Source organism: Chiloscyllium plagiosum, chromosome 12 (assembly GCF_004010195.1).
Source record: "Chiloscyllium plagiosum isolate BGI_BamShark_2017 chromosome 12, ASM401019v2, whole genome shotgun sequence".
Lineage (NCBI taxonomy): Eukaryota > Metazoa > Chordata > Chondrichthyes > Orectolobiformes > Hemiscylliidae > Chiloscyllium > Chiloscyllium plagiosum.
In genome coordinates, this window is record NC_057721.1 from 13,689,153 (window position 1) to 13,714,411 (window position 25,259).

Consider the following 25,259-nt stretch of genomic DNA (forward strand, 5'->3'; position numbering starts at 1 on the left):
ACAATATCTTGGGAAAAACTGCCAAATTTAGAAATATTAATTGGTGTTTAAAATAAATCTACTTAAAGGAATTTGCAAGGAAATGTAAACAAATTAATTTTAAGGAGTGTCTAATTTATTAATATTTAAATGATACATGAAAAATTCGTAAGTTACGTTTAGCCTGGAAGAACAACTTTGTACAACTTGAAAACAAATCACATACTTAAGCGTTTACTATATTCCAAGCTGGTATGATAAAGTAAAATTGCAATTCAGTGAAATGTCCCAAACTCTCAATTGTTATGAAGAGAGGTATACACAATCCAGACCTAGCAGCAAAGCAAGTATCAATCATTTTAGCAGCTTCAAGGGCCCCTGTATTCCAATATATTTTGTAACAACTGGAAAGATGTAGCCTGACAATTTGTAGAACCTTTGCCACCTATGATTAAAAGGAGAGGCTGTTATTCCCAATCAGAAGACATAAACTTCAAGATTTTGAATAAACGTCAGTTTAAAACAGGACAACAGATGAGAGTTTATGGGTAAATGGACATAGGAAATTTGGTCTGTGTGGCATTTGGGAAAATAGATTGGTGAAAAATGTTTCTTTTCATCATTTTAATCAGCATCCAGAATCAGTACTGATACATAAATCTTAGATTTGTTTCACAAAAATATAAACAAACAAAAAAAATTTATAAACACATCTAAATTTCCAGACTACCAAGTGTAATTAGTGCTTTTGGCAAATACGAAATGACAAACATTTGCACAATTTTCATTGCTTATGAATTTTTAAAAAGCTATTTCTTATTCAAACACTATTCCTGCAAAACCCAATAAAATCAGGTGGCTATTACTAACAATATTTCTAAGATAAACATGAGGAATGTGGAAAGGTTGTTTTATCAATATATGCATTTTTAAAATAAAAGACTTTGGTTTCTTGTGCTCACAACTAATGGTAGGAACAAATAAGGGCTGATTCCAAATTATTTAAAAATTAGCAAACAAACTGGATTATGTTTAATCTAGTATGATTATACTTTTGTTACAAGTTTTATGTGTAAAACATATATGTTCACCTATTCAGGTTAGGTGATCCTAAATAATTTAGTATAGTTGAATTCTGTCTATAACTAGCCTGCAAAGCTTTTGTCAGTACATTATTACATGATGACATTTCAAAAGAAAGTAGTGAAACCTAAGGCGTGCATCAGAATTTATTTGGACTAGACAGATATTTCCATGTTCAACCAAAAGCAACTGGTACACCTGCATGACTGTTTGTAGGTATAAACAGAGAATATATAAATCCTTAATCATTGGTACACCTGTATGACTAGTAGGTATAATGGACAATATATAAATCCTGGTACTGGAAATCTAACCTTGCGAGCCCACCTGCTTTGATCGAAAAGAAATAAATTACTCCAAATTACAGAGGAAACATACAACAAGGCACTTTTTTTTTCAGAATTATTCCTACAAACGTATCTTCTCAGACAACAGTGAGTGAAGAGAACAAGGTTCATGTCAGTCATGCTAGTTAGGTGCTGGGTAAGTAATAGAGTGCAGCACAACCTTCAATTCAACCATCTGCTTGTAACAATTCTTCAATTTCCTTATCCCAGTTTTCATCTGTTTTTTCTCCCTCAACCACCACCTCATAATCTTGAAGTTCTTGCTGCAGTTCATCTTCCCAGTCAGCAGGTGCTGTTGGAGAGAGTTTAAGCAGGTTTATTTTTGCTTTTCTTCATTTGATCAAAAGACGCATTTATAGTTGAAATGTAGAAAACAGAAGGAGAAATGGCCTTTTCCCCCTTGAAGCTTGCTCTACCATTCAATATGGATCATCAAACTCAATTCCTACTTTCTTTCCATATCTATGATCTCTTTAGTCGCAAAAACCATGTCCAACTTTGTCATGAACACATTCCATGTTTTGGTTTTAGCCACTTTCTGCGCCAGAGGATTCCACTGGCTCATAACTCTCTGGGTAAAGAAATTATTCATCTCAGTCCTAAATAGTTTATCCCATATACTTAGGCTGAATCCTGATTCTGAACGCCTTGGTCATCAGGAACATTCTTCCTACATTTAGCCTGTCTAGTTCTGTTAGAATTTTATATGATTCTATAAGATTTAAAAAAAGTGTTGTACAGGTAGTTCTCCTATGACACGATGGTCGCGTTCTTGTGTGACCTTGCATTATAGAAAAATCATGCTATAGAAACAGCACTTAAGTGTGTTGGTGATGTAATCACATTAGAGCCAGCAAGTTTTAAAAGCCTGCACTTTAGAAACAGTGTCCCCAATTTGTCAATCGTGTTACAGCAAATTCGCATAAATGAAACGTGTTATAGCAGAATAACCTGTAATCCTATATACGTCAGTCATTACTTGCAAATAAAAATCACGTATGTCCATTAAATGAGAAAGAATGTCTACATATAGCATAATCAAATCGAGTGTTTCACTGCACAATCAATCTAATCTTAAGGTTCAGTGTGCTTTTTGCTGGGAGAAATTTAGAGAATAGTTTTAAAGTATACGCTGATAGAACATAGAACAATACAGCGCAGAACAGGCCCTTCGGCCCTCGATATTGTGCCAACCTGTGAACTATTCTCAGCTCGCCCCCCTACACTATCCCACAATCATCCATATGCTTATCTAAGGATTGTTTAAGTCTCCCTAATGTGGCCGAGTTGACTACATTAGCAGGTAGGGCATTCCTCATCCTTATCACTCGCTGCATAAAGAATCTGCCTCTGACATCTGTCTTAAATGTATCACCCCTCAATTTGTAGTTATGCCCCCTCGTACAAGCTGACATCATCATCCTAGGAAAAAGTCTTTCACTGTCGACCCTATCTAATCCTCTGATCATCTTGTATGTGTCTATCAAATCCCCACTACCTCCTTCTTTCCAATGAGTACAGACCCAAGTCTCTCAGCCTTCCCTCATAAGATCTTCCCTCCAGACCAGGCAACATCCTGATAAATCTCCTCTGCACCTTTTCCAATGCTTCCTGTAATGGTGCAACCAGAACTGTACACAATATTCCAAGTGTGGCCGCACCAGCGTTTTGTATAGTTGCAGCATGAAAATCATGTGAGGCTATATTTTGTGTGCTCTAACCTATTAAGATGTGAAATTGTCAAGTACTTAACAGGCAGTTAATTCATTTTTAAAATTCATGCAACATTCAATATTCATGATTATTGCAACAGAAGCATTTTTTAAGTCATCAAATGAAACTGGCCAGGTTTTCTCTGTCATGTCACCACAGAATGATCTCGACGAAAATATCTAACAAGGAAAGGATTGTGCTCAGCTGTGACAATCTTATTAAATGTACTCAATGATCAGTCAATATTTTTAAAAGGTGATGGTAGTGCTGAAGCAGGGAAATACATCCAAAGAAAGGGAAGAAAGAAAAAAAAATCAGCCGAGGGTAATTTTGAGGATGAACATTACATTTATACAGGAGTTGCTAAGGCTGACACATCCTGCAGTTGGAAACATAGTTAGGTGACTAACTCCACTCAGTACTGCTCTTCTGCTGGCTGTTGGAATTGAGTGATGATAAAGGTCTAGATGAATTCACTCCTGAATGAGTTAGTGAGAATATAAAAGTAGTACCTAAAACAAAGAAAACGTGTCGCTCAAGAAATTCTCCAGGGTCCTCAAAAACAAAAAAATGTGCCCTGCAGTGATCGGGTATTGATATATTCTAAACACAGGCCAGAAATCCCACCCGACATGGTTCCCTTTAGGAACTTATTCCTGATTTCTGACATGCCATATGTTGATGCTCCGTTTAGTTTTGCCACACAGATGCTTTTTGTTTTAAACAATATGCCTTATGTTCAAAAAAGTGAAAGAAGCATTGCATTTAAATAACATGTTCATAGCAATGTTCCTTCTAAGCTGCGCAGCCCATTCCAACATTCTGTGCTCAGCGACAGGTGTGCTGAAGGGACTGTAGCATTGATTTCCAGTGCAGATGTCACTGCTGTGCACAAACCTCAGTGGTCTATGCAGAAGAAAAAGAAATTAGAGGGAATTCTCAGGATGTCTCAAAATGCTTGATAGCCAAGGAAGTGTTTCATGAAGTGTAGTCACTATTGTAATGTAAGAAATACTGAAGTACATGGAAACATTTATATATTGGAAAATGTGACACAGAGACTAATTGGTTGGATTCAAATTTGACTCTATATACAGAGAAGTAGGAGAAAGAGTTAGCGCAAATACAATCAAAGCATTACTTTGTTGAGCCAGTTCAACTCGGGCACTTTACATTTGCTTTCATCTGCATTTACAAAATGCAACTGAGTTGGGCAACTGCCAACTTAAATTGTTTCATATGAAAATAGACTCAACTCTCAAGTGTAGTCGTGACCATAAGCAGCTACAGGCCGCACACACCAGACAACGTATCCCGCTCTGTATGCGAGCTGTAAGATTCAGAAAAGGAACTCTGGCTAATTGCCTCTTTACTATGGAGGAGGCATTTAGACCAACCGCAGTAATGTGTCAGTTAAGATGAGCTAACTCAGCACTGATCAAGAGTAAAATGTTCTGGTCTACGTTGCACAGTTGCTTAACTGCCTTTTGAGGTAATTGTCCTTTTTAATCCAACAAGCAGCACTGTATTGAGTGGTCAAAAAGATTTATTTAAATATTTTTCTCTACATTGTCACAAATTTTGATTAAAACTAAATATCAATGTTGTTACAAGGTTACTGAAATTGAATCAAACTTGATTAATTCAGTTCATTCTGCAGATGTTAAAGTCACAATCTAAAACTGTATGCCAAAAAAGTATCAAATCAAAATCTTGGGTTAAAGTTTAATGAATGCTTTAAGCTCAAAGGGAACTGTAAAACAACTAAAAAAATGTAATAATTAAAATAGTAAAAATAATTGATAATAAATAGTCAGATAATATAAAAAAGTGACTTTAGAAAATGTTGTATTCAGGATTAATAAATTCTTTAATGTAGAGGTTCAGCCAGTATACATAAACGTTAAATTTGTAGTGCTAAAGAAAATGCATACATTTCAGATAAAACTGCATTTAATGTCGTAATTTTGAGGAAGAAAAATAAAGCAAAAGGATGTTTCAGCATAAAGCTCAGGTAACATTTGGAAGCATGATTATTATTCCTACCTTCTTTTGCAACATCCTCTTTTTTATCTAACACCAACTGCTCAATTTCTTTCCGCAGATCCTCTTGATTCAGACTGCTTGCATCGTATGCATCGCTAATAAACTCTGTAGTGCCCGGACTTGTGGAAATTTCCTCTTCCTCCTAAAAGATCACAAAGGCACAAAATGATTGGTTAAGTTTTCTCAGAGGTTGCAAAGCCAAAACTCAGAATTTGCCATACGTTACATCTTACATTATCATGCAAAGTCTAAGAATAACATGGGCTATTCAAAACAAAGATTACCTCACATGATTTTGCATGAGTTTGGATAGGAAAAGGTGGTGTTTTTGACCTTGTTGATTCTGAAAGGTAGAAAACAGATGAAATTCTGGTTATGAACAAGAACCATCCTTGGTACTTGTAGATCCATAAGTATTTATTTATCCACAGACCATCAGTGCAATCCTCACTTTTTCCTCATCAGTGTCAAATGTCATGGAATATCCTGCAATATCTCTATTATTTTTGGATCAGAATGTGTGCAGGTGAACCCTGAAATTAAATGCTGATATCACACTGCAGCATTGTTATCTTGTAAACAGTTTGCAAACGATGGTCAGAATACTTCTGGTAGATCAACCAATCTCAAGCACAAAATAAAACTGCTGTTTATATTATGAGATCCTTGATTAGATTTCAGTATTAGATTAGATTACAGTGTGGAAACAGACCCTTCGGCCCAACAAGTCCACACCGACCCGTCGAAGCGCAGCTCACCCAGACCCCTACATTTACCCCTTCACCTATCAGTACAGGCAATTTAGCATGGCCAATTCACCTAACCTGCACATTTTTGGACTGTGGGATGAAACCGGAGCACCCGGAGGAAACCCCCGCAGACACGGGGAGAATGTGCAAACTCCACACAGTCAGTTGCCTGAGGCAGGAATTGAACCTGGGTCTCTGGCGCTGTGAGGCAGCAGTGCTAACCACTGTGTCACTGAGAGTTCACTCTCATGAGATGTAAAATCCAGAGAACATTACATTTGCTCCAAGTGACAGTATAGATTGATTCTTGATGCTGTCACACCAGTATATTTTTATCACATTAATAACTGTTTAATAATTCAAGTCATGTGCTCAGAGTATCTTCATCCTTTTTTAATTCCCAGCAGATAAGTAGAACAAAGGCATCCAGGTGATGCGAGTCAAAGAAAAAATCTATTTGAAGAGCATCTGATATTGCCGCAATTGGCATGCTTCACAGTCAGCTTCAGGCTATTCATTTTTCTGTCAGGACTCCCAGCTGGGGGAAATTAAGTCAACATAGCCAGAAAATAGAATAATGCATGCAATTTTTAACTGTTTACAAATAAGGTGGCTTACTACAAGCAGAGGAGGGAGCATTCAGTAAAGTGCAGCTCTTTGTCATGCTTTTAACACAACATTATTACAATTCGGTAGCTCTTTTTTGGGGACTTTCTCTACCTGATTGATGCTCTGTAACTGTCAAGCTGAAAATAGAAAGCTTTTCATTCAGAACATTTAACACTGAAAAACCTCAGGCCACTCGACATATATATGACAAATCTACATTTAAGAAAATCGACAACATTCTTAATAACCTAAAACATTCTAAAAGCAATTAGTCTTATTTATCAAGACTAATGGATCCTTTTAAAAGATAACTTTTAGGATTTGTATTCATATTTCTACAGAAACTAATCAGTTCTTCATTGGATCATACTGGATCTTTGTATCAGGCTTAGTTGAAATTTGTCCGTTAGATTTTGAGATAAAGCACTATCAACACCCTCTGTGGCAGAGGTAATCAGTTTAGCTGGATTCTACACAAACATATGCATTTACCTGTTAAATGGACATCATTTGGACTGCTATCTTCTCTGACCTCTTGGTCAACTGTTTGTTGTTGAGCAGCTAGGGCAGTAAGCTGTGCTGATTGTTTGATAAGTGATACCCTGTAGAAATAATTCCTCCAGAATACTTCTTCCTTCACACTGGACAGGGAACAGGAGATCAACACTCATAGAACGAATTAATTTTTATACAGATTTAGTATCTGTAAACAAAACATTGCATAGAAAACAGTAGAATACAATACACAGAACTAAGATGAAATTGAGCGGGACAACTCTACCTGGTTACAGTATAAGTTTTTATCCCCAACTCTATCTGGTTATAGTATAAGAATGTTGAAATAAAAATGGATTGTGTGGTGAAACATCTTGCTCAAGTTATGACAAGGAAATTATTTTGATCATCTTGGAAATATACTGAATTTCACATTTCATAATACCTGAAAACATGGGACATTGCACTCTTGCAATTCTATCAAAAGTTTCCATTCATATTCCAAAATTGGAGCTACAATCGTTCAGTGTGGGAAGGACTCACCTGCTCCTGTTCTGTAATGACTGAGAAAGTCTTTAAGGCAATGAATCAAGAAATCTTTACCTTCCTGCTTTATCAGTATTGGGATTGGAAGGGAGGGAGAGAGAGAATCTGCCTTCATACAACATCTCCAAAAATGCTTCACAGCCTATTAAGTACTGTTGATATAATGCATGGAATTATGGAAGCCAATATACTGTACAAATGTCCCACTAACCACAATCAGGTGAATAAACAGATGGCTTATTTTTGCGATGTTGCTTGAAACATAAATTAATCTTAAGTTAGGGGGAGGAGAGAAATACAATTTTGCACTTGTCTTCTGTACTGATTTGACTATGCTTTCCATTCTTTCCCATACAGTCTAGCTGAAATGCATGCCCAAACGTCACATTCCACACTGCTATAGAATTGGCCTTACTTGTTAACTTCTTTAGTGCCAGTATGCCATTTTTCTATTTGGAAATCTAAACAGTAGTAATGGAAACATCCAGTCACCTTTATGCAACTACTTGCTAAATAAAACAGATAAAGTGTAGCAATATAGATGGGACAGTGTTGAGTGTTCCAATTCTGAAAACATTTTACATTCAAAGGAACACGTTCATTTAACAGAATTTAACAAATTAATTCAATACATTTTGTGCCAGTTGATTTGCTATTAAAATAATTCTGAAAGCATACAAAATTGTGAAATTTATGACTTACAACTTTGGAACAAGATCAAATCGCATTCTGTTAAGAAGTTCATCTTCCTGGAGCATGACAACCGCAACAGGGTACATCTGATCAAAATCAAAATTAAACTGGACTCCTGCTGGTGGATCCCGCAAAAAATTTCTCCTTTCCTGAAAACGAAGAATTTCAATTTACCTTCAAACAGAATTCACAAAACACTGACTCATGTAGAACATGTGTCAAGTAGGACACTATTCATTCACAGATGATGAAGCTGGAGAACGCTGGTCTGGTGATAAATGCATACTTCACATGAAAGGAAGAGGAAGAGGAAAGGAAAGGCAGACGGAAGAGGAATGTAGGTACAGAATTTGGGGAGGAGGACTGTGAACTTCTTGAGCAGATTGACAGAGTGAGGTGGTATTGGATTTGATGAGTTTAAAAGTGGACAAATCTCCTGATCTGGATGAGTTGTATTCCAGGCTGCTGGGAAATTAGGAAGGAAGTTACAGGACCTCTAACCAAATTTTTAATCCCTCTCTGGTCAGAGGAGTGGTGTCAGAGGACTGGATGAAGGACTGGATAATGTGGTCCTACTTTTCATGAACGGTGGTGGAGATAAACCAGATACAGACACTGAGTCTCATTCCAGTGCAGAGAAGTTACTGGAGAAAATTCTAAAACATAAACTAAACCCTCACTTGGACAGACAAGGTTTGATCATAGATGATCAGCATGGCTTTATCAGAGGGGAGTCATGCCTAACAAATTTAATTGAATTCTGAGAGCTAGTGACCAGGTGTGTAAACGAGGGTAGTATGATTGATGTAGTTTATGTGGATTTCAGCAAAATTTGGACAAGGTCCCAAAAAGGAAACTGATAGAGCTAAAAGCACATAGGATCCAGGATAACTTGGCAAGTTGGATTCAAAATTAGCTTGCTTAGGGTTGGAGACAGAGGCTGGTGGTACAAGGTTGTTCATGTGACAGGAGGCATGTCCAGTGGAGTACCACAAGTGCCATTGCTGTGCCCCTTATTGTTGATGATAAATATAAATGACATGGAATACATCACAGGGGGTGGGGAATAATAAGCAAGTTTGCCGATGATAAAGATTGGTCAGGTAGATGACAGTGAGGAAACAGGTTACAGGAGAATATAAACGGACTGGTTTGATAGGCAGACGGAATTTAACCCTGAAAGATGTGAGGCTATGACTTCCAAAGTGCATCACAAGATAAGGGTGTACTCAATGAACACTAGGAAGCTCAGAGGAACAGAGAAATTTTGGGGTGCTAGTCCACAGACACCTGTAGGCAATAGGACAGGTAAAGGCAGCATATGAAACTCTTGCCTTTATCAGTTGTGGCATAGATTATAACAGCAGGGAGATGACGTTAGAGCTGTACAAAAATTTGGTTAGACCACAGCTGAAGCACTGTGTGACCAACCACAGGAAAGGTGTGATTGCAATGGAAGAAATGCAGTGAAGCTTCACCAGGACGTTCCCCGGGATGGAGAATTTTAGATATTAAGTCAGAGTCATACAGCATAGAAACACAACCTTTAATCCAACTTATCCATCAAGACCAGATATCCTACACTGATCTAGTCCTATTTGCCAGCATTTTGTCCCCTACTCCTTTAAACCCTTCTTATTCATGTACCCAACCAGATGCTTTTTAAATGTTGTAATTGTATCCACTGCAGGCAGCTCGATCCATACGCGTACCGCCCTGTGTGAAAAAGTTGATCCTCAGGTCCCTTTTAAATCTTTCCCCTCTCAGCTTAAACCTATGACCTCTCAGTTTGGATTCCTCCACTCTGGGAAAAAGACTTTGGCTATTCACCCTTTCCATGCCTCTCTTGATTTTATAACTGTCTACAAGGTCATCCCTCAACCTCCGACACCCAGGGAAAACACCCAGCCTATTCAAAGTCTCCCTATAGCTCAAACTCTCCAATCTCAGCAACATTCTTGCAAATTATTTCTAAACTCTTTCAAATTTAACAATGTATTTCCTCAGCAGGGTGACCAGAATTGAAAGTGGATTCCAAAAGTGGCTTCATCAATGTTCTGTACAGCCACAACATGACCTCCCAACCCCTATACTCAATACACTGACCTATAAAGGCAAGTGTGCCAACTGCCTTCTTCACCACCCTGTCTACCTGCGACTCTACTTTTAAGGAACTCTGCATAAACACCCGTAGGTCTCTTTGTTTGGCGACACTCCCCAGGGCCCTACCGTTAACTGTGTAAGGCTTGCCTTACCAAAATGCAACACCTCACATTTATCAAAAGTAAACTTCATCTGCCACTCCTTAGCCCAATGGCCCATTCCATTTCCAGCATCTGCAGTCATAGTTTTTACCATCTGATCAAGTTCCCAGTGTGATTGGAGATAATTTTTGTCACTGTTTACTACACAAATAATTATGGTGTCATATATAAACTTACTAACCATATGTCCTTTTTAAAACGAGGAGGCTGCGAGGTGACCTGATGAAGTATATAAGATTATGAGAGACATGTACAGGGTGGATAGCAAGCAGCTGTTCTCTTTAGCTTAAAGTCCAATAATAAGTGGGTAAAATTTTAAGGTGAAAGGCAGAGGATTTAGAGGGGATTTGTGGAAAACATATTTCACGCAGAGAGTGGTGAGAATCTAGAATGCACTGTTTAGGAAGGTTGTTGAGATGGGAAAGCTCAACTTTTTTAGATGTTACTTGGAAGAGCACTTGAAATGTCATCACATTCGAGGCTACTGGCCAAGTGCAGGCAAGTGGGACTGGTGTAGATTTGTGGCAGTTTCAATGGGCTGATGGGCCTCTTCTATACTTATAATTCTTTGGTTGCTATACCTCAAACATGAAACTGTGAAACAGGTGGAATAAAATCCCTGTTGCTGGTTTCAGAATGGACAGAAACAATTCACATTTATCTTCCCAAGTTTGATTTTTCATGGCAAGAATGTAGAATTCATTATACGTTTTGGGTCCTCATCAGGAATCTGGCAGCAAAGACATGAAAGGAGAAAGAACCATAAAGCAAAGTGGCAGGAGGAGAGTCGTCGCCTTATTTAGGGAATGAAATGGCAGGTTGAAAGGTTCACGCCTCTCACAATGCCACTTTACAATTCCTAGATGTTATTTTGAAATATATAGAACACCCAGCAGCCGAACAAAATTGGAAGCCAAAAATATTATTTCTGAAATTTCCTTCATCAGTTCATGGTCTCCTTGTCCTCTAGACATGAGAGTCCTCGGGGGGAAACAGCCTATTTTTCAGTGTCAATGTTGCAATTCAATTACATCCCTTATTTTACATAAACGTACAAGGTTATCATTCCATGGAGAGAGGTCTATTGACAAACTATGGCTTAAACCACTCCATGGCTCTGGTTGATGAGCATGTTAATATATTTCTTGTTATATCAGAGTGAGTGTCTGGCGACCACTATGATGACTGCAACAAAAGCAACTTTTGGAGCAAATTAACAGTACAAAATTGACGCGAAATGTTGCAATTTATAGCAGATCACTGATCTCACTATGACTAGGAAAGTCTGGACCATTTAAAAACAAATTTCAGGCTGGGAGTTTGTCATTCTCACATGTTAACATTAATGAGCAAGCTTAATCTTTAATGGTACATTAGTTCCAGTTATTGTCTAACCTTTGCACAATTCCAAAATAAAATCATTTTGAAATATTAAATAGAAAAGCAGACATACTGCTGATAAGGCTAAGATTTGTTGCTGAATAGCTTCTTCTTCACTGTATCCAACCCAAGGAGGTACTGCTGCATCTGAAAAAAAAATCATTTACAAAGAAAGTTTTTATCTTTTAATAAAAAGCATACCACCCCAGTCCCAAGATACTGATAGAGAGTTTATGGCATACATTCCACTCTAAATAAAATTTTAGTTTGCAAAGTGGAAGCATTTTAGGCTGCAATAGAGTACAACTTTAGCATTATACAATACAAGCAATGCAGAGCAGTGTTCCCAAAGTTTCAGATCAACTATTCCCCCTCCCACCAAGAACGATACCAAAGTGCATGACAATTTCTCCTCTTCTCCATAACTGCAGTGCAACGACATACTAGATATCTACCTCCAACTATTACACATTACATAAAATCTCACATATTTTGGTCCCTGAAGTAATGCAGATGTATAATACTATAAAAACAACTGTCAGATTTATCAATCATAAATCAGTTTACATAGTCTCATGCATTGTGTTAAATGGCTAACATCCCTATTGTTATAAAACAGTATGACCTCAAATCTATTGTTAAATCAGTGGTCTACTGGTACGTGTTAAAATTTGTTTCTACTTTCACTGTTCAGTTTATTTTAGTGCCAACATCTTATATAGACTTTTCATCCTGGTATGTAATGGCATCCATTTTTTTGTTTGCATTGTAAATCCTGTACATTTGGCTATTAGTAAATGCAATGCAGAGCAAATGCCATAGATATTTAATATAACTACAGAAAGTACACAGCATGTGAGATCCCTTGGCTAGAGAAAAGCAACAGACAATGAGGTTAAGCTTTATTTAAGCACATGTTCATTTTTCCCCTCTGTGTAAAACCTAAGGATGTAAAGATGACTTTGATCAACTTATCAATTAATGACATCCATCACAAAACTTGGAATTTGGAAAGATCATAGAAGATAGAGCATATTAGGGAACATTTAAGCTTGCTAAGCATATATTGAGGTACACAAAACTAATCTATACTATCATAAATGGACAGTACCTGTTTTCTTTGTCAGCTTTTCTTGCACAAACTTGTCTTGTTCTTTTTTGAAATCGCCAATAATGGTCTAAAATATGGAAATAGAATGTGCTTACACCCATGCTACTTAGGGACAAACTTATGACTTCAAGATAGTTATCAATAGCTGTTTTAAAATTCATTTCCTGATCAAAGAAGTGTATGTTCATGTACAGATGCGAACGTTTATGTGCTGCATAAATATCCACCTAAATACAAACAAAAATAAATAAATATTTAAAAATAATGTCTGAAATGATAGTGATTCATCTTGAGAAAATAGTTTAAATCAATATTTGGTACCAGAGACTGATTGAAAAGCAACAATTCAGATTGCTCATATCAAACTCAGTGAAGATTCTGCTTACATCAAATGTTGGAATATAGATGCAGTAACAGCCAGAAAATCAGTGTCCAATATAATTTTTATTCTTTAATATAGTTTTAGGTTAATTTGAATGTTCCAATTTTAAACCAGCACTTGTACCATTTTGACTTAAGAAAAGTAACCAGATGTTCATAGGAAAGTATATTATTTAGAAAGTATTATGGAGTGGAGTTTCTGCTAACGATTAACCAGCTCACTGAAAAGGTCTAGAAAATACAAACACAAAGCAGTTACTATAATCTTTAACGCTAATGTGAGCATCGGCTGCATTTGTTGATACCAAAGAGCATGTGCATGAGCAGTGATCTTTCTCTCAGACATTGTAACTGTCTACAATCACCAATTAATCAGTTAACCAATTAATTAGATGAGCAATTTTAATACAACAGTATATCATGCACGAGAAATAAATAATTAAACAAAGTAGAACAGTGGAGCTTTTCTTTTAATTTTTGAAGAATCAGCTTAATATTGTGCACATGTGCGTTTGGGGATTATTGGTGCAGCAGTGTGAACAAACATCCTTAAATATCATTTCATCTCACCCAGAAAATTGGCGATACCTCCAGACCAAAATAATGAAATGGCAAGATTTTGGTGCTGAAACCAGTAAGTGACTCAAAGCTTTTATAATAAAAGCTTCTTCCAGCAATTTAAAATCTGGTTGCTCAAAGGTAGAGGAGTCAACACTTATAAAAATACCTTTTTTGCTGTAATTCCAACTTCAGCAGCATTGAGAAAATGCAATTACAAATACTCTTATTTAAATGTTAATGTAAAGAAACATTAAAAGAAATCACTCCATCAAATTATGCTGGTTCATGGAATATTTTCCATGTGATTATGCAAAAGTATTTTAGTATTATCCTTAAACTGTAATTTAAAACAGCATCATTTACACTCAATTTTCCAATTGCTTCCAAAATAAAAACTCGACACTTATGTTTCGAAGAATTGCTGGACATTATGGACACATTAAATCTTGTGCCTCGCCTTCCATGTGTCACTCCTTCCATGTACCACAGCTGCAACATATCATTATAGCTTCAGTATGTAACATTTATAATATTTGTAATTCAATAGTTTTCTGTGGAAACATACAAACCTTGTCAATCACACCATCAATATTGCCTTCTTCTACAGATTTCTTAATAGTCTGTGCAGTTTCAACCATGGATTCAGATATCTTCTTGGAAGCAGCAGTCGCAAAACTGAACAGATAATCTGTGCAAGAAAAGGTCCAATAATATAATACAACTCTCTAGGTATGTAACCAGTATCCAAACAACCAAAGTTAACAAAATACTTCCAAGTAATTCTGAAGGTGTGTAACATTATCTTGATATCTGTGTTTGGCTCAAGACCTTCAATCAAACTTTCTAAGCACTGAAATCAGCTTTTATTTTTCCGTATTCCTGTGAATTTTACAATTCATACGCTCAGTAAATAAATATCTATTATGCATTATATTCTACACACCAACGTGTGGTTAAATATTGATGTGATATTACAGTCATTAAGTTATTATTCTAGAAAACTGTATGTGTTATGTAATCAAATTGATACTGACAGAATCGAAGCGTCCCCAGAAGATAGTGCTTCTAATTGTAGCGGTCAGCTCTCTTATGACATGGTGCAAACTACTCAGCATCTCCTTTTTTTCAGAAGCCAATCTGCCAGTTAAACCACTGCACTGAAGAAAAGTTAGATGCTTTTAAATCAACTAGTTCAAGTGCATTATGACACACCTTTTGAGCAGCTGGGACTTGAACCTAGGCCTTCTGTCCCAGAGGTAGGGATATCATCACTGCACCACAATACCCAAAGAATATAACTACCTTCTTTTTGATCCACCACATCACTCAATTAATCCACTAAACAAGTAACAATTAACAAACACTATACATCTGGATCAGTGTCACAATAAGAAAAAGAAAACAAAAATGGTGAGGAAACAAGGCAGGAAACTAAATCAAAATAGTATCGGTGGTGAAGATATTGCATTCCAGACACTGTAATTTTAGGTTCACTCTAAACATTTCAAGGGTGGTGGCTGACACCACATACTTCCAGAGACATCTGGGCATAGGGAAGCCAAGGAACGGGGACAGACAGTTAGGAAATATGACTTCCGCTATGATCTACAACATGAATTTGTTGATGGCTACCTAAGCCAGGCTCAGGGGTAGGCCCACAAGATGGTCCTCTGGCCTGCCTGCATCCCTCAACACTACCTGCACATAGTTCCAAGAGAATGGGACTGAACTTTGGGGTGGCACAGTGGCTTGCACTACTGCCTCACAGTACCAGGGACTTGGGTTTAATTCCAACCTCGGGTGCTTGTCTGTGTGAAGTTTGCACAAATCTCATGTCAGTGTGGGCTTCCTCCAGCTGCTCTGGTTTCCTGCCATAGTCCAAAGGTGTGCAGGTCAGGTGGATTGGCCATGCTAAACTACCTATAGTGTCCAGGGATGCGTAGGTTACGTAGATTAGTTGTGGAAATACAAAGTTACTGGAATTGGTGGGGGGGGTGTTGTCTGGGTGGAATGCTCTTTGGAGAGTCATCGTGGATTTGTTGACATGTTTCCATACTGTAGAGATTTTATGGAAGAACTGAGGGGATGTAGCTATCCACAACCAAAATGTACATTGTCCACAGACATCACAGCACAGCAAAGTAAACAACCAGGCTGTGATTGGGACTGTTGTGACATGTTATATGTTGTGGTAGCAACCACTGACAGTTTGTGGGTGGGCACAGTGCTGTCACCAATTCTCCTTTCTAGTCTTAAATTGACAAGAAGAGTTTAGAGACCATTGGTGAAACTTCCGTTCTTTAAGTGAACCTGTTGAGATGTGTTATGACACACCTCTAGGGCAGCATGGAGTTGAACCATGGCTGTTTAGGCAAGAGGTCTGGTGTCTACCAGTGCAAAACGTCCCACACAAATGCCATAACACATCAGAACAGGGTGACTATAATATCTAAAACAAGTATTGCAAAGACCTTAGCATCAGCTGAATCTTCACTCCACCAAGAGAACGGAAACATTTAAAAAAAAGTTGTGTCTTGGACTAAAAGGTTCAGTTCAGGTCTGATTGCCCCAGAATGTGTGTCACAACACCTCGGAACAGGTCAATTAGAAAATATTTACACCCCACGTCTTGCTAATATCCTGGATGCTTGCCAGCATTGGAATGCATTCTGATCTCTTCAGTTTGCGCCATATTTACATTTTTAAACAAAACAAACTGTGTTCTTAAAGGGTCTCGTGGCATAGTGTACTGTCCCTAGCTCTGAGCCAGATAGCTTGGCCTCAGGTTTCAACTGGTACAGAGCTGGGTCATAAAGGTTGATTTCTTAAAAAAAAAACCCTGCATTCTTCAGGCTCTTGTTGTGCAATGTGAGTATTCCTATTTATGGGCAAGTGGATCCAGGTACAATTCCCTCCGGCCCAGAGATGAGTATGAACAGGTTGATTAAAACTGTCTTAATATTCAACAGTTTCACGCAGAAAATAATGGGTTGAAGTCAGCCTTCCAAATCATTGTCATTTCAGAAAAGAACTGACCTCTCCCTCTGTGCTGCACTGACTTCTGACTGGAAAGGGAACCAGAAGGGAAAGGTGGAAATTGATGTTTGTAGTAGATTATATTACACACACAAAATAAAACCCTTGCAAAACTTAGAGTCTGCTGCTGTTTTCAACATATTCAACATGTGGATATAATGTGTGAAACAATGAGAACTCTTAGTAGGGGAATCTTTTGCCAGGGAATGGCATGATCTTTGGGTATTGTAATATTTAGTAAATGGCATACAAATCACCTTAGAACAAAATGTGTTGTCTTGACCTCAGTGCTACAGTAATGATTACCCAATACTCCAAGTCAGCATGACAGGCCATGTAGCTCATGCCAAAACTAATAAATTTATTTTGAAACAGAACAGATGAAGATGACAAGTTAACAAACAACATTATAACGACTCATTCTGTTGTAAACTTGCCTGAATCCAGATGCAATATTACAGATTTAAGTCCTGCACAAGGGCTTGAACTATAAAAATCAAAGCTAGCCAATTTTGACGGTATTCGGCAAGAACTTTTGAAACCTGATTGGAGGCAGATGTAAGCAGTTAAAGGGACGGCTGGAAAATGGGAAGCCTTCAGAAATGAGAAAGCAAGAATTCAGAGAAAGTATATTCCTGTCAGGGTGAAAGGGAAGGCTGGGAGGTATAGGAAATGCTGGAGGACTAAAGAAATTGAGGGTTTGGTTAAGAAAAAGAAGGAAACATATACCAGGTATAGACAGGATAGATCGAGTGAATCCTTAGAAGAGTATAAAGAAAGTAGGAGTATACTTAAGAGGGAAATCAGGAGGGCAAAAAGGGAACATGAGATAGCTTTGGCAAATAGAATTAAGGAGAATTCAAAGGGTTTTTACAAATATATTAAGGACAAAAGAGTAACTTGGGAGAGAATAGCGCCCCTCAAAGATCAGCAAGGCGGCCTTTGTGTGGAGCCACAGAAAATGGGGGAGATACTAAATGAATATTTTGTATCAGTATTTACTATGGAAAAGGATATGGAAGATATAGACTGTAGTGAAATAGATGGTGACATCTTGCAAAATGTACAGATTACAGAGGAGGAAGTGCTAGATGTCTTGAAATGGTTGAAGGTGGATAAATCCCCAGGACCTGATCAGGTGTACCTGAGAACTCTTTGGGAAGCTAGAGAAGTGATTGCTGGGCCTTTTGCTGAGATATTTGTATCATCGATAGTCATAGGTGAGGTAAAGCTTGGCTAACGTGGTGCCACTGTTTAAGAAGGGCGGTAAAGACAAGCCAGGGGACTACAGACCAGTGAGCATGACCTCAGTGGTGGGCAAGTTGTTGGAGGGAATCCTGAGGGACAGGGTGTACATGTATTTGGAAAGACAAGAACTGATTAGGAATAGTCAACATGGCTTTGTGTGTGGGAAAACATGTCTCACAAACTTGATTGAGTTTTTTGAAGAAGTAACAAAGAGGATTGATGAGGACAGAACAGTAGATGTGATCTATATGGACTTCAGTAAGGCATTCGACAAGGTTCCCCATGGGAGACTGGTTAGCAAGGTTAGATCTCACGGAATACAGGGAGAACTAGTCATTTAGATACAGAACTGGCTCAAATGTAGAAGACAGAGGGTGGTGGTGGAGGGTTGTTTTTCAGACTGGAGGGCTGTGACCAGTAGAGTGCCACAAGGATCGGTGCTGGGTCCTCTACTTTTTGTCATTTACATAAATGATTTGGATGCAAGCACAAGAGGTAAAGTTAGTAAGTTTGTAGATGACACCAAAATTGGAGGTTTAGTAGACAGCAAAGAGGGTTACCTCAGATTACAACAGGATATTGACCAGATGGGCCAAGGGGCTGAGAAGTGGCAGATGGAGTTTAATTCAGATAAATGCGAGGTGCTGCATTTTGGGAAAACAAATCTTAGCAGGACTTATACACTTAATGGTAAGGTCCTAGGGAGTGTTGCTGAACAAAGAGACCTTGGAGTGTAGGTTCATAGCTCCTTGAAAGTGGAGTCGCAGGTAGATAGGATAGTGAAGAAGGCATTTGGTATGCTTTCTTTTATTGGTCAGAGTATTGAGTACAGGAGTTGGGAGGTCATGCTGCAGCTGTACAGGACATTGGTTAGGCCACTGTTGGAATATTATGTTCAATTCTGGTCTCCTTCCTACAAGGATGTTGCCAGGGTTGGAGGATTTGAGCTATAGGGAGAGACTGAACAGGCTGGGGGTGTTTTCCCTGGAGCGTCGGAGGCTGAGGGGTGACCTTATAGAGGTTTACAAAATTATGAGGGGCATGGATAGGATAAATAGACAAAGTCTTTTCCCTGGGGTCGGTGAGTCCAGAACTAGAGGGCATAGGTTTAGGGTGAGAGGGGAAAGATATAAAAGAGACCTAGGGGGCAACCTTTTCACACAGAGGGTAGTACATGTATGGAATGAGCTGCCAGATGATGTGGTGGAGGCCGGTACAATTGCAACATTTAAGATGCATTTGGGTGGGTATATGAATAGGAAGGGTTTGGAGGGACATGGGCTGGGTGATGGCAGGTGGGACTAGATTGGGTTGGGATATCTGGTCGGCATGGACAGTTTGGACTGAAGGATCTGCTTCCATGCTGTACATCTCTATGACTCTAATTCTTCAAATGTAGTCGTGAGAAAGCTGCACTGTTCAAAATACTGTTTTTCAAATGAGACATTAAACAGATCTGTTAAACAGGAACATGAAACAAATCTGTCCCCTCAAGTGGATGTAAAAGCTCCTATTTTTAAGTGATGAGTTATCCCCAGCAACCTGGCTAATATTTCTCCCTCGATCAACATCACAAGAACAGATCATCTTCATATTGATCTTTATAGAACCTCACAGAATGCAAATTGGCTGCCATGAGTCCTGCATTACAATACTGATTTCACTTCAAGTACTTCATTGATTATACATCCCTTAGAGATGTCTGGTTGTCATGAAATATGCCAATGTGGTTCTTTGACACCCCGTTCCTTCCCCCCACGAAAGTACATGGTGTCTAGACAACAGGGAATTCCTCAAATATTACATCCTAAGTCAAGTTTTTCAGAATTAAGTTTTTAGATCAATTTTCTTCTCCAACCAAGATGACCATTTGCAAACTATTGATTTAATGAGTGGATCATTTAACATTTCACAGAAATGACAGTCAGCTACAGCCTAGCCCTGTTAATGGGAGACACATGAATATTATACAAAAGTGGTTACCTGAATCTAAAACAAAATTGGTAAGCTTTAGCTTAAAAATCAACAGGGACTTTAAGATTCCATAGCCATGAGAAATTCCTGTGGTAACTTAACTTGACTGTCTCCTGATAAAGTCATGTATTTGTTGTAATGGACCAAAGCTGTGCAAGAACCCTTGATAGAAAACAATGATCAAAATTAAATGAAGCATCAATTTTTGGCTTAATTTAAAAATTACAGGATTCAAGCTTAAGATCTGAAATATCCAGATTTCAGTTGCATCAGTGAGTTCCTCACTCTAGCAGTATAGGGGGCGGCTAACTGTCTTTATTATGCATTGAAGGGAAAGTTTCAAAGTAATCTCAGACTGTTCCTGAACATATACTGGTAACCAATACTTAGACCAAATCGACTGTCTGTTCTCTGTTCTAAGACTCAAAGTTTTTCGAAAAAATACAGTGTTACAAATATGCCATAACAATAGAAACTGTGGTGAAACCACATCAGTAACTAATTTGAAATATGACAAGGGTTTCTCATTGTCAGGCTGAACTAAGTTCATTGACACGGCTAAGCTGCTGTTTGTGTTTAAAATACCAACAAATTCTCCACAAATTAATTTCAATTTTTTTTTGCAAAGAGTTTCACTACCACTGCTAAGACAAGTCGATTTGCAAACTGTTTGGATATATTGATTATATATTTGTGAAGATGTATAATGCAGTAAAGTCAAAAAAGGCTAAAAATAAACAAGGCAAAAAAATGAAATTAGTTTGGTACTACAGTAAAGTTACATTAGCAGTGGAGTCATAGTATTCAGAAAGACTTTCAAGATGTAAACCGACACATCTAATTCAATCTAATCTGTTGCAGTGACTTGCCATCAACTCGCATCCAATCATTAGGCTCATCCAAATCATGTCATGCCTGTGCGATGCAAAGTGGTGTTTGAAATCCAACATTCTGGGAGTCATTAAAAGTGCCTGCTTGTAATTCTGTTCAAATTCTTATCCACGTGTTAGTGACCCACAAACTAGATTCCTCCTTCCTAACCACAGAAATTCTGAGCCTGGACTAAAGCTCATGAGAGAGAAGTTCAGTGATACATTGCATATGATCTAAACTTAAATTTGATGCAAAACTAAAAGGAACGTTCGAATGATGTTCCCAGTGGTGTAACTGCAGTGTGTCTTCAATAGATTTCACAACTGTAGAAAATAATTTCACAACTCAAAATAATTATTCCATCTACAGAGGAACCTCGATTTATCCGAATGACACGGCGGTGAGTATTTTGTTCAGATAATCGAATGCTGGACCTTGCGATCTTATCGGATCATCCAATATTCGGACGATCGAATGTCAGATAATCGAGGGTCCTCTGTATATTCACTGAGGTTCACACCCATTGAGGTCACCAACACATGCAACTGGTGAAGATCTCAGTAGCTTCAGTAATTAACATCGGGCAGTCAGAGATAAGTCTAAATGCACAAACCACACCACCTTTTAATAATGAATATAGGCTTTACATTTTGGCATCAAGTAGATGTTTGTCAGCATTGCCAAGCTAATCATTTGCTCAGACAATAGAGCAGCATATTTCATCGGATCGTTAAATGAACTAGTCCTGTACTCTGTGGGCAGGAAATGTAAACTTAATATTGAGAACGCAAACACTTAGGTATTTGAGCCACTTGAGCATTTTCCAATGGAAACCGGGTCAGATGTTACATACGTGCGAGGAAGAAGGTCAGAGAGGTGAGGTACGTTTTAAGAAATAGTGGAAATTTCATTGTTTATTAGAAAAGTTGGAACAATTACAAGCAATTCCACTTTATTGGATGCAGGTATGTACATTTCCCGTGGCATTATTTTGAACAGCAAGGGAGTTATCTCTGATATCTTGGACAACATTTATCTCCCAGTGTTAAAAGAAAAGCTGCTCATCATCATATTGCTGTTGGTGGGAGTTTGCTGTGCACATACTGACTGCCATATTTCCTGCATTATGACAATTTTAAAAACTACTGGATGGGTCAAAAGGCACTCAGCAGTTGTGAAAAGCACTCTGTAGAAACAAGACTTTTTTTCAGAGTTTTTAAACTGCAGTTAGCCTTTCGATGATACAAAATCTCCATTGATGACTCAAGACATTTGGGGACATTCCAGTTTAACATCACATTCAAAAGACAACTTTAGGTTTGTGCTCCAAAACTTGCTGAATCCTTAAACAACTGTTCCAGTACAGATACAACAATGGCTTCTACCCAAAAATATGGAAAATTGCCCCAGTTCATCCTGTACATAAAAAGCAGGACAATCCAACCTGGCCAATTACTACACCAGTGTATCCTTGATCATCAGTAAAGTAATGGAAGGTACGATCATCAGAGTTATCAAGCAGAACCTGCTCAGCAATGCTCAGTTTATGTTCCAACAGGGCATCTCGGCACCTGACCTCATTACAGCTATGATCCAAACATGAACAAATGAGCTCAATTCCAGAGGTGAGTGTGTGAGTGCCCTTGGCATCAAGGCCATATTTGAAAGAGTCTAGCATCAAGGAGCATTAGCAAAACTGGAGCCAATAGGAACAGCAAACTAAAGTCAACTTTCTGTTGGTTGGAGTCATACCTGGTTCAAAAGAAAATGTTAGCAATTTTTGGAGTTCTGTCACCTCAGCTGCAGGGTATCACTACTGGCATTCCTCAGGTTAGTGGCCAACTATCTTTAGCTGCTTCATCAATAAATTTCTCTCCACAATAAGGTCAGGAGGAGGAGATGCTCGCTGATGATTGCACAATGTTCAGAATGATCTGGACAATATCCAGGCTTAGGCCTACAAGTGGCAAGTAACATTCATACCGCACAAATGCCAAGCAATGATCATCTCCAACAAGAAACAGACTCAGTAACACCCCATAACATTTCAATGGTGTTACAATCATTGAATCCTCATTATCAAGATCCTGGGGAGATACCATTGACCAGAAACTGAATCAGACCTGCCAACTAATTCAGAACTATGAGAGCAAGTCAGGGGCTAACAATATTGCAATAGTAACTTACTTCCTGACTTCCCAAAGCCTGTTCAGCATCGGCAGCACAGTGGCTCAGTGGTTAGTACTGTTGCTTCACAGCATGAGTGACCCGGGGTGGATTCCAGCCTTGTGCGACTGTATGTGTGGAGTTTGCACATTGTCCACGTGTCTGCATGGGTTTCCTCTGGGTGCTCCAGTTTCCTCCCACAGTTAGGTGAATTGGTCATGCTAAATTGCCCATAGTATTGCCCAGGGATGTAGAGCCTGGGTGCGTTAGTCAGGGGTAAATGTAGGGTAGGAGAGTGGGTTTGGATGGGTTACTCTTTGGAGGGTCAGTATGGCCTTGTTGGACCAAAGGCCCTGTTTCCACACTGTAGTGATTCTAATTTTAATTCTAAAGGGCACAAGCCAGGACTGTGATGGAATATTCCCCCACTTGCCTGGATGGGTGCAGTTCCAACAACACTGAAAACAACCTGACACGGTACAGGGCAATGCAGCCTGCTTGACTGGCACCACATCAACTCTGTCTGCCACCAATGCTCAGTAACACTATTTATGAGATGGACTGCAGAAATTCACCAAACATCCTTCGACACGAACTTCCAAACTCACAATCACTCCCATTCAGGAGGACTAAGACAGCAGATCCATGGAAAAACCAACACGTGCAAATTCCCCTCCAATCCACCCACTATCCTGACCTGGAAATATGTTGCTGTTCACCGTCGCTGGGTCAAAATCCTGGAATTCCCTCCCTGAGGCCATTACAGGTCCACCTATAACGCTTGGATTGTAAATGTTTCGAAAATAAAGCCACCTTTCTGAAGGGCAACTAGAGACGGGCAATAAATGCTAGCCATGCTCACAACCCATGAAACAATGAAAATAAACCACTCTCGGGTAGTGTGTTGCATGAGAGAGTTACCCCAGTCCACCTGCAGCCACAGAGAGCTGGCTGCTGGATGGTCGACCAAGGCTGACAACATCTGCACTGTTTACTCTGGGACCTGGTTCACTCTCCATCCAGGGGATGCACTGGGAGCAGGGCGTGTAAACACTGATACCGGCCTGGCCTGGCCTGCCAGCATCCAGAGAGTGGAGACTGACTCCCAGGCCTCCGCCCTGATGATACCGCAGGGGGGATGCGGCCGCTGTTAGCAGCTGCTGTCCGCCCTTCCCTTTCCCCCCTTCCTCCGTGCAGAGCCGCCCGCACTCACCTCCCAGCCCCTTGACCTGCCTCAGCGTCTCGGGAGACGCATCTCCGCTGACCGCTCCAGCTCCAGCTCCAGCTCCAGCTCCAGCTCCAGCTCCTTCCCCGCCGGCGCCATTGCCCTGATCCGGCGGCCTGTCCTCCGGCCGCCTATACTCGGCCGCCGGCTCCTTGGCCGCGTCCAGGCCGAACCAACTGCCGACCGCTCGGAACATCCCGATCTGCCGGTGGCGCAGCGACACGGAAACACCTGCAACCCCAACCGTTACCGCGCATGCGCCCCACAGCATATCTGCCAAGATGGCCGCAAGGGACGCCACTGAGACACGGACGGCAATACGCATGCTCTACTATGCCTGACGGGGGTCGCAGCCGATCCACGGACGACACTGCGCATGTGCCGATATGTTTAGCGCGTACACGGCTGTGAAATGGACGACACTGCGCATGTGCCAATATGTCCAGTGGAGACACGGCGGGGACAAGGATGGCACTGCGCATGCGTTACTATGTCCAGCGGTGACGCTACCGGGACGCGGACGGCACCCCGCACGCGCCAATATGTCCAATGGGTTCTCCCCCCAGGAAAAAAGGACGACAAAGCGCATGCGCGTCCCTGTCCGGCTGTATCGCTGCTGAGACACTGCATTTGTGTGTGTGCTGATTTATCGGGAGGGACCGCTGGTGGCGCTGCTGTGACCCATTATAGCGCATGCGCTCTCCTGTTCAGCCCCGATCGAAGGTTGCGCTGCTGAGTTTTAAACCTGGGAAAAGGTGAAGGTAACACCTAGTGGGAGGG

General features: G+C 39.6%; 1 protein-coding gene across 1 annotated transcript; it reads right to left on the reverse strand.

Annotated features, from left to right (window-relative positions):
- Positions 1-93: 93 nt before the first annotated feature.
- On the reverse strand, positions 94-24,819 carry syap1 (synapse associated protein 1). Its single transcript, XM_043700507.1, has 10 exons — positions 24,562-24,819; positions 24,468-24,531; positions 14,527-14,645; positions 13,016-13,082; positions 11,978-12,051; positions 8,270-8,409; positions 7,019-7,167; positions 5,453-5,511; positions 5,169-5,310; positions 94-1,701 (listed from the first exon to the last, which is right to left on the reverse strand). Exons 1-10 carry the CDS (start codon positions 24,802-24,804, stop codon positions 1,577-1,579), a joined length of 1,182 nt encoding a protein of 393 aa, XP_043556442.1. The 5' UTR covers positions 24,805-24,819; the 3' UTR covers positions 94-1,576.
- Positions 24,820-25,259: the final 440 nt, after the last annotated feature.

Excerpts from the sequence above, each read along its gene's own strand:
- syap1 (XM_043700507.1), bottom strand. The coding sequence starts at position 24,804 with ATGCGTATTGCCGTCCGTGTCTCAGTGGCGTCCCTTGCGGCCATCTTG. Across the intron at positions 13,083-14,526 it reads TTGATGGTGTGATTGACAAG|ACCATTATTGGCGATTTCAA; the intron begins GTTTGTATGTTT and ends TCCATATTTTAG. Across the intron at positions 5,512-7,018 it reads AAATGATGTCCATTTAACAG|AATCAACAAGGTCAAAAACA; the intron begins GTAAATGCATAT and ends TCTACCTTTCAG.